Source organism: Athene cunicularia, assembly GCF_003259725.1.
Source record: "Athene cunicularia isolate RWA chromosome 3 unlocalized genomic scaffold, athCun1 chr3_part1, whole genome shotgun sequence".
Classification (NCBI taxonomy): Eukaryota; Metazoa; Chordata; class Aves; order Strigiformes; family Strigidae; genus Athene; species Athene cunicularia.
In genome coordinates, this window is record NW_020799097.1 from 110,804,224 (window position 1) to 110,814,465 (window position 10,242).

The 10,242-nt window shown below is 44.9% G+C and overlaps 1 protein-coding gene across 2 annotated transcripts in view; it reads right to left on the reverse strand.

Annotated features, from left to right (window-relative positions):
- Positions 1 to 918: 918 nt before the first annotated feature.
- KAT14 (lysine acetyltransferase 14) overlaps positions 919 to 10,242 on the reverse strand; it is a 20,239-nt gene continuing 10,915 nt past the window's right edge. For both annotated transcript variants that reach the window (XM_026845727.1, XM_026845726.1), the window contains exons 6-10: positions 8,652 to 9,223; positions 8,139 to 8,275; positions 7,458 to 7,633; positions 4,144 to 4,334; positions 919 to 1,518 (exon numbers count right to left, since the gene is read on the reverse strand). In XM_026845727.1, coding sequence (XP_026701528.1) covers positions 1,345 to 1,518; positions 4,144 to 4,334; positions 7,458 to 7,633; positions 8,139 to 8,275; positions 8,652 to 9,223 — 1,250 coding nt within the window. In that variant the 3' untranslated portion in view covers positions 919 to 1,344. The remainder of the gene's footprint in view (positions 1,519 to 4,143; positions 4,335 to 7,457; positions 7,634 to 8,138; positions 8,276 to 8,651; positions 9,224 to 10,242) is intronic.

Below are 10,242 nucleotides of genomic sequence, written 5' to 3' on the forward strand. Positions count from 1 at the left end.
CCTTATCTCGATTCCCAAGCCTTTTGCTTTATTTCCTCCTTCCCAGCACAGAGGTGGAAGGGGGGAGTGAGCAGCTGCATGGTGCTCAGTTGCCCTGAGCTCAAACCATGACAGGCAGGCAGCAGAGCAAACTGCCAACTTACCATTCATCTGCAGTAAAAGAGAAGGTAAAGCTGCTAAACTGTGTAAGAGTACTAGACCCCACTATCAGAGAAAGTGTTTGGGGTTTGCATTTTATTAATTCTTGAATATTCCTATTCATTCTTTGTTCTCATCTTTACTTACAGAGAGCCATGAAATCACAGCCTAGATGCTTCCAAGAACTAGAACTGGCCCACCTCTACCCTCTCCTCCCTCCAAGCTCCAAACAGATTGCTGCTATGAACCGGAGCCTGCATTTCAAACACCACTATGGACTTTTGTTCCGGGTTTCTTCTAGCCAGAGTGTCTGTAGCAGGAGGTGGTGGATGCTGGAGCCTGTGAGGCTGGCTCTGTGGTTAGAGGTGTGCCCAAAGGGCTGATCTGCAGCATAAACAACTGGCAGATAGGTTGTAAGATTTCAAAGAGCTGATTTGGCAGCTGTTGTGTCCTACCTCACCTAGATACAAACCCGCTTGACATCTTGTTCCTGAACACAAAACACTGCGCACTACAAGAACTTCACATTGAGCACAGGGTCAACAAGGGGAAAGGAAGGCAGCAGGGAAAGAGCAGAAGAAAAACATTTCCTCTGAGCCTTGCATTTGGGATCCCATGAGTTCATTATTCCTAAAATATGGTTCCAGTATTGCTGTTCTGGCATGTGTAGAGCTTTCCTAATGTTAGCACCCAGCTAGATGCATGAATATCTTATTTCCCTTCACAGATTCAAGACATGGTTCCTAACAAAGCACTCAAGTCACAGAAACACCGTGGATCATTTAAATGTAGATGTTCATTTCCCCATAAACAAAAACCTATGACTTTTTGGATAGGTTTCAAAATTTGAAATCCATGGGGCCCCTCTGAAGTGACAAGTACTTTTGGGGGGGTTTGTTTGTTTGTCAGCGAGGATCTCCAAAGTAACAGTGGCAGGAGAACTCCCCATAAAGAATTTTAGTCTTCCAGTGGTTTCAGCATGTCCCAGTTGGCATTTCCAAGCCTCTCCCCTTGGAGCATAGGAATCAATCCTCTTGGATTGCACTTTCAGCACACAACATAACTGTTGAAATCTGAAGTCCTAGGGATAAAGGCATCGGTGCATCCCAGCTCTCACATGGCAGCCAGTGTCCTCCACTGAAAGCTGTGGTAGTTCTTTGCTTGACAGATTGGGCTTTTCACAGACCTGCAGACAGCTCTGACAGATCAGCGCCGCAGCCTGAGAAAGAACGCGTGCTTGCACTCCTTGCTGTCCAGGGGATAGTATTTGTCATAAAAATCCAAAATGTATTCTTCAGTCTTAAATCCAAACTTTTGGTAGAGCAGCATAGCAGGGTTGCTTGCAGAGACGTGAAGGGTTACGTCTTTGCCCATGCAGGTCTGCCAAGGGAGGGGAGAAGAGGGGGAAAAAAAAAAAAAAAAAAAAAGAATCACAGCAAGAGAATGAGACAGCCTCTGGGGGAATGTGGAGGTGAGAGATTCATCAGTTCAGGTATTCAAGTTACAGAGGAAATGTGAGAAAATCGCAGGCCTCGACACAGAAGTTACCACACATAGCAACAGCTGAAAGGTGAAGGGAAAGCTGCTGTTCCTCTGAGCTTTTGTTTCTGGGAAACATGGACTCTCTGACAATGAAAGCAGGTTTTGGATTATAATTTGTCAGCTTTCCATTGTCAATTGCTAAGTAATTGTTAATTAAAAATAATCTCGGTGTACAGCACCAATCTCAAATACTTATTAACAATGGCCTGAAGAAAAGACAAAACATGCCAGAGGATCAGGCGCCATGCTCCTCCCCGTCAGCAAACAGAGCTGAGCTCTCTGGGGCTGCGCTAGCAGCCCCAGTGCACCTCTGGGCTGTCATGCTGGAATTCCTGTCTATCCCACCCAGCTCCTCTCCCATCCTTCAGGGCACAGCACTCACCTCCTGAGAAGGCAGGGAATTCAGTTCAGACAGCAAATAGCATAGCTGCAGTTACCTTAAAGATCCCAGATTATTCTAACCAGCAGCTCTCTGATAAAGATACCGATATAATTTTTTTTTCCTGCTTTCATCTAGTGTTATAATAGCATTCTATGTATATTGAATGTATGTTGAATGTATCGTAAGTCTAAGTAGGAACAGTAATACCCTTTAGAAAGTTTCCAAGGTAGATCATTAAAAGGGAAAGCTCTCACAGGGATTTAAGGGAAAGAAAAAAGGAAAAATATATATAATTGGGAGCCACTCAGGAAAGGAAGTTGGAGTTAGATCACTAAGAACATGCAGTTTGGTCCTCTAGGCCAGATGCATTAGAGGATAGCTTCTGACAACAAACCCATTGAGGCACCATTTCCATCAGTGCATTTTAGATTATGCTGTTCCCAAGAATTCACACTGATTCAAGAAACATGTATGAAAGTGGCTCCAGCTACACAGAGCAGACCCCGGTGTCAGCCCAAGGAGGCTGCAAAGCAGCACATACAATCTGGTGACTGAGGAACAGAAGGTCACAACCACCATTTCTTCTCCTCCATGACTAAATGCCTTCTACCACTGAAAAAACGAGTCAGCAATGGAAAAATAAATCTGATGAGCTGAACATACAATGGTGATCTCTCACTGCTAGCAAGCCTAATCAGTCTCAAACCTGCCTGGCTCTCCTCAACATGATAATTTTATGCTACTCTACCTGCAAGCAGAATTAGGTTAATTGGCTGTGATACATCCTACAAAAAGCTGTGATGATTTTCTACAGCTGACTTGCCAACACACCCCAACTCTGCTGGAGAGACATGAGTCCAGCTGCTGGATCCCTGCAAACCTTGGCTCAACGCTCATGCCTGTTCTCACTAGGTGTTGACATCCCATGTCAACAGACTACAGTTGAGGGCAATTTACTTAAACACTTTAAACAGAGATGCTCAGGAAATCTAGTGAATTTAAAGTAGATTGGTTAGTGGCCTGTGTCAACACATAGATCAGAGATAGGTGGACACTGCAGAGAGCTGTGTAGGTAGAAGAGTTACCCTCAGGTGGCCCAGAAAAGCCACCCTCAGTGGAAACTGCTTTTCCAAGGTACAGATCACTGTTACCAAGGCTCTGCCAGCACTCCCTACCTCTCTTCAGCCAAATGAGTATGAGGAAAAACAGTTTCAATGGCGAGTTTTTGCTAGTGCAGCTCATCTTGACTAAAACAAGTCAAGGAATGTTTCATATCGTCAGCTCTGCCAAGAGAGTTCAGGGAGTGGTAAAACTGTGGGCCCTGAAGAGGCACAGTTGGGCTCTGCAAATGCCATCTGTCTGCATCCTCACTCAAAATTAAGCTGGCTTTCCTGCAATTTAATTCAAGAAAGTGAATGGAATTAAGGCCACCTGAATAACAGTATTCATTCAGAGATTTAATGACGTTTAGCTACTTTAATACCACCCGTTTAGTTAGCTCAGATTAATCTTCCCAAGTGTCCCTGCAGAACAAAGCCCAGTAGAAGCTAGTTTGAACAAATTTGAATGAGGCTGCAAACACTTTTCTTTATCTTCAGTTCAGCTGGATTTGAACCAGAAGCAAAAGAGAATGATTAAGATCAGCAGGTGATTTAATGCAATGGCCGTGGTCACGGAATAAACCTCCAACTGTAGCCAAGAAAAGCTGCAATAGATTCTTACTGAACCTCCCCACTATTATCTAATTTTCTCCTTTAAACCCCAAATTTACAGTATTACTGTTATGTGAACCATTGACCACCAAAGAACACAAAGTTATTTTCCAATACAGTCAAAGTCCACAGCACCTCACTAATTCTGAGGACCTGAGCAGTCTGATTATTCTTCTAAATACATTTAGGTTGCTTTTGAAGTGATGTCTCCCCCATAAATGTTCACGTGGGCTTCTGACAATCTGTGCAGTTGTATATGGAAAGAAAGAGACGGAAAGGACGAACGCAAGTCTACTTACTTTAAAATATTTGCATGTGTGCATGCAAGGAGAGGTAGTTCTTTAGCAGACATGGGTTTTTTTCCATTACCTGGATAAGATGGTAAATCATGAAGGTTGCAATCCCAGCTCTTCTCCACTCAGGGTGAACTAACAGAAAAGAGATGTAAGCTTCATTGTATTTCACGTCTGGCACCATAAAACCAAAAGCAATTATAACTTTCTTGTAAAGGACGACAACACTGAAGTCTGGATACTGCAGGCATTCTGACAAATCAATTCCTACAGAAAAAGAGAGAAACACCAGTTGAAAGCATTACAAACTAAAAGAAGTGTCACACTTGCATGGAAATTCAGGGTTAAGGCCTAGAAACACTCACTTGATCCCTTCCTGCTATTTTTATTTCAGAGCTCTGATACCGAGAGATGCTTCAACAAAACACACAAAATGAGACCTGCTTACTAGTGGAGAAATTAACAAAGCTGATTTCCTCTCAAATGACTGGAAGATGAAACTAAAACTCAAAAAGCACATTCTTTAAAACTGGATGGTTAAAAAAGATTTATAATCACACAGTCTCAGCACTCAACCAGTCTTTCCTTGTATTCTGAGCCGTATATGCAGACTGCTAAGGACCCAGTTCTAAATATGCACGTGCAAATGTTTGCTGGATTGGGTCCTAGTAAGCTTGTGCCCCTTGCCCAGGGCTCTTAAGGGCTGCAGTAACATTAACAGATAGGAGTTTACTTAATTTCACCTGGGCGGGGCCAGCATCAAATTGGTGTGCACCGTTCCCATTTCAGCCGGCAAACGCTGAGGATCTGCCTGCAGACAGGCAATGGGGGGCAGTTCAGTGTATCCGCCTGATACACTGGGTGAACCATCCCGTTCTTCCTGCAAACTCTCTCCATACGCAGCAGACGTGAAACTGCGCTTCAGCTTCAGTAACATTACCTGCCTAAGGTTCCTACCTCTTCTCCTCCTGGCCTTGAGCTCCTCCTGCTTCCTCTTGTGCACACTTAGCTGTCTGTGGAGTTGCACTGTGAACTTGACCACAGCTTTCAACGTTATCAAAGCATTTGCTTTTAGAATGCAAATTCCCTAATCTGGGGCATGAAACCGCCTCTCAGGCAGTGGTACTGGACAGAAACACTTGAGGCTGCTGACTTCCGAGTGGATTGTTACTTTGCTCATCACATCTCTGCTGCAGCCCAAGAGCATGCACACAGCATGTTGGGGCCAAGCAGTGCAGTTCAAGGCACAGACGACTGCTTGGTAATTTGTGTTGACAGGCCCTAAATGAGGTGCAAGACATAGCGGAGCTGTGCCATAAGTGTTAGTTTCAGCCTCAAATTGGCAATCGAAGATATATCTGGAACGTGGGATAACCAACTAGGAGAGTATGTTTTCCAGTAATGTTTATCACTCTTGATGAAATGCAAGACTTCATAAGGCACCAGGCATAAATAAGCGGATGAATTATTTTCTTGCTCGAGAGTAAGCTGGGTGGAGTACGACGTGGGAGGAATCGATTGGCAATAGGGAGCCGCGTTAATTATCTCAGGGCTGCAATTGACTGTGAAGTGCCTTACAGCATGTCTGTACAGGAATGCTACGTTGCCCTGAGCACGCTGGCGTCTATGAAATGTTGCCGTCCCCTCGGCACGCAGTTATTCCTGTAGGAAGATGCTTAGCTCAGGATGGTTTACCACTCATCTGCTCGGGAGATGTTTCCCAGTAGGGCATGAAGGCACAAGATACCATGAGAGACAACAAGGGGAATCTTGCTTCACATCAGCTCATTTGCGGTAACTGCAAACTTGTTTCTGCCTTGTGAGAAACAAGAAGAGCTCTGACAGGAAGGATCTGGAGAGGTGGAAGAACTAAGTCCTGGGCTCACCCCACCTGGTGAAGTGCCTAAAACTTAAGAATTCAGTCAATGAGTGCATCTCTATTAGAAGGCAACTGAGCATACCTAAAATGTCATTTACTGATGATAGCATACCCCAAGCACACATGCTTCGGATGCCTAATCTCAGGTGGAATTACAGCTATTTCTCTGAACAACAGTGCTAGTTTAATGGTGCCCTCCCAGCTGCATATCTCACCCCCTCCTCAGTTGTACCAGCCCATTGTGAAGCTAAAACCTCTGCATCCACAAAGACACTGTGCTGTATCTCATGAAGTATCACCTCCTTGCTTGCCTCTCCTGCTAAAACAGGATTAAGGTATAATAAATCATATAATCCCAGCCTCAGAAAATTTTTTATTCCTGTTTGGAGACTGATGGGAGAGTCAGATTTCTGATTCAATGATGAACAGTTCACTGTCGGGTGCACACCCACGCTCCCTTATGTTAAATAGAACAGGGTGAGTCCTGAAGAATTTAATGAAGCTGCGACCCAACTTGGCCAGAACTTCAAATGCATTATCAGAAGAAGAGAGACTATGACAAAGGGGTTCAGCCTCTGTTGAGATTGCAAGTGTCTCTCATAAGCTCCAAAACAGCTTGTGAAAGGGAACGTATGCCACATTATCTCCCTACAAACTGTACAATTTGGACAAGGAGTAACACAAAGAGCTCTGATCCTGACTGCAGCATATGAGCACTGCTGAACTACAAACCCTGTTGAATCACTATCTGCAAATCCAAATGTAAAGCAAACAGTTACTTGGAATAAAGGTGTGTACTGTTTGTACTGGGCTTTTCTAAATTAGTCGGCCGTGTTGTTTGCTCATCAGAAACTGATCCATGCAGTAGATGAACATCACTATTATTATTTCAGTATAGACTACAGACTCATAACTGCCTCCATAAAGGGCAGCCACTGTCCCCAAACAGCCTACAGTTCAAGAAATGACACAGGAAAAAAAAAAAACAAACACCCACAGCAATGCCCAAGCTTTCCCATACCTTGAAAATACAGAGGCTTGAAGAAATAAAAGGACATCATGATGAAGCTTGCAAGCTATAAGTGCAATTTCCAAATTTCACTCCAACATATCCAGCTTACAGCTGCTAGGAAGAAACTTTCTCATGAAGCTAATGAACAGTAGGTCTCTGGTATAAAACTGTTTACTTCAGCTCCTGATTCTGCAAAACTTTTCACTGGATGCTTAATTTTAGTAACTGACTACTTCTACTGGCATCAAATGTTACCCAAACCAACCTATTTCTTTAAGTGCTGTGCTAATTAGGGCCTAATTGCCCAGTTCTAAATGATCTCCAAAGACAAAGACACCAAACCAATGTCTCCATCTCAACCGCATTCCTATGACATCAGATAATGGTTTTCTAAGAACAGAGCCAGACACCAACTGAAGAAAAATTTGGCCCAAGAATATTTTTTCTGAACAAAACCACTTCCTTCTTAAAAAAAAATCAAGTGCTGAAGGAATCTTACCAGGCCAGAAGAATTCATGGCACATGGAGTTTATAGTGGGGATGTGATTAGGGCGAACGTAGCAGTAATCAACGGGTGCTTCAGGCTCAGCCTTCCAGTTGAGATCATTCCTGTGTGGATACGCCCGGATTTCTGCCAGCAGCCTGAGTTTTGGGGGCTTTGTCTCATAATCGCGCCTGCCAGTAACATGAAGCAAACACAAAAGGCGAGTGAGCAACAATAGCCACCACTGCAGCTGAATGGGTACTGCCCATGAAATAATTTTCTGACATGCTCAACTTGAAACAAAAGAACAGAGTCTTCCATTCATGTGGGAAACCAGCACCCAGCTCAGCAAAAATACCCGTGTGTCAGAGACCAGGACGCTTCCCGGATCCACAGCACACCAAGCCAACCTCTCCTCACAGCAGGAGCAAGGAAATCACAGCTCTGATCCAAGAGCAGGTGCAGCTTGCATCGAATGACTACAGTGATTCCCTCTCTGCCCTGCCCTCTTTCGGAGATTCCCCTTCCCAATGCAGAGTCAGTTTAACTACTCAGCTAAATAAAACACTATCCTTTCAGGGTTACCATAGCATACTGGGTTGTACTTCAAGGAGAAGTGAGAAGCACTGCCCAAGAAAGGTGTCCTCTCCGCGGGTTCACAAGCCAAGAACAAATTCAACCTCTGACCATCTGTACCTGATGTAAGGTTTCAGGACACGGGACGTGTAAGGACTGACAATACTGTGGTCTGTCAGCAGATCTTCTGAGCCTACCAGTCGATACAGAAACTTTGTTGTCTGCTGTCGATATCCCTTCATGGCAGGCAGCATTGTCTATACATACAGTAAAATGCAGAAAGAACATTTCAGGAAGATTAATCAATGACTTGACACAGGGGAGTCACATCAATGGAGAGAGAATAAGGGCCTTTCAGGCCTCTACTATCCATGTTTGGGCAGGGCTGGAGTACAGATACATAGACATTGGGGTGCTGACACTGACAGACAGCTGTGCTAGACGAGCATGTCCCAAGAAGGGAGGGACTTGTGGGAGCATTAGTGGGGACACAACTGCAAGTCAAAATGAGTCTTGTTCATGTAATCCTTTTCACTCTGGGAGTCAGACAAGCTTGAGGTGACACCACTGTCTGCAGCAAAAGCTCTAAAATCATCAGTGTCAAAAGCTCAGATGGATTTGGAAAACACTCACCTGGTATCTGTCCAAGATCCTGAAGTCCTGACTAGTAGTTCTGTATGTTGCTTGGCCTACTGGGGACCTGGAAACACCTCCTTCTTTGGCTCCATAAATCCCATCAACCAAGAGCAGTGCAGCGTTCACAACTTGGTCCAAGTCGAAGAGCGGCAGTCCTCTTTCCCTCTTGGCCTGCCTGACTATCAGCTTGCGCCTCAGTCTCCGGGCCTCGGGGGTCATGCTCATGGCATTGGGACAGGCTTCCAGTCTCTTCAGCAGCAGCTTTTCCTCATAGATGCTAACAGAGGTATGCTTGGGAGCCCTGGGTTTAGCATCCTTCTCCAGCTGTGGCTTCCTCTTGTCTCGCCCCCTCACCTGAAGCGATGCATTTGACTCTTCAGGATCTTCACTGTCACCTTCCATCCTTTCTGGTTTTTCTTCTTCACTCTCCACCTCTTGCTTGATCTGCTCAGCTGTCTTCACTTTTTTTCTACTTGCTACCACATTGCCAGCACCGGCTGTCCCGCTGGGAGGGGGCACATACTCTATTCCTGGGTCTATGACTCCATCTCCTTCCATCTCCTCATCATCTGTTCAACAGATCAAAATAATCAAGGAAAAAAATGTAAACATCAAAGCCCCATTTCAAAAATGGTTGTCACAGGACTTTTCTGCTAAAGAGAATAATGTGGGTTTATCCAACACACTTCATTCGCTATTTACTTCTGGACCTCCTGATTTTGGACAGGAGACAGTGTAAGGAGTCCAATTGCAGGACACAGAATCAATCCTTCTCCTAAGGTGTCTTGCAATTTGACATCCAAAATCATGGCACTCCTGAGCTGCAAGCATGTTCTTTAACAAGTGTTAAAATTGTTGAGAATTCCTGAAGACTGGTGATCAAAATGGTCAAGCTGGTGAGTTATATCTTCAGCTAGAGTACCCTGGAGAAGTTCTGTTTAAACTGAGGTGTGAGATATGAGAGACCAGGCCTGCGAGAAACTAAGAAAAACAGCCTGAGAAAGCAAAAGTTGAGACTGATTGAAGAAATGACTCAAACACAAGACAAAACTATGAGTCACTGGGTGCATTCTGTGGAGGTCGAAGCTGATAAGGCTGCCCCATGCAACTGGAGGAGGGAACCCTGTGGAGTCAGAACGGCTCTGCTCTGGGGCACCTGGGCAAATTTCAAGGGCCATGTGTCCGGTGAATGAACTTTGCTTCATTACCCACAAAATGCATATTAAAGTTGACACCCCTCAATATGCTAACGAGGGCTGACATGATCATGCTAATTACATCATCCCATGAAACACCTTACCCCTCCCCGTACATGGGATATGTAAGTGTGTGGGTCGGCCTAGGGGATGGACCCAAGGAAAGTGGGTATAATTCAAAGGGGGGAAGAAAGGGTTCTCTCTCTCTCTCTGCCCCTCTCCCTGCCCCCCCTCTGCCCCCCGGCCATCTGGAGAGAGCAGTGAAGCGAAGAAGATGGAGGCCAGCAAAAAAGACGGCCTCCTCCTGGAACCCTTGTCGGTGGAATCAGCGCGGGAACCCAGACTGGTGATCTCTATTCCCCCATTCCCTCTATCTCCCTCTTTTCCTTTTT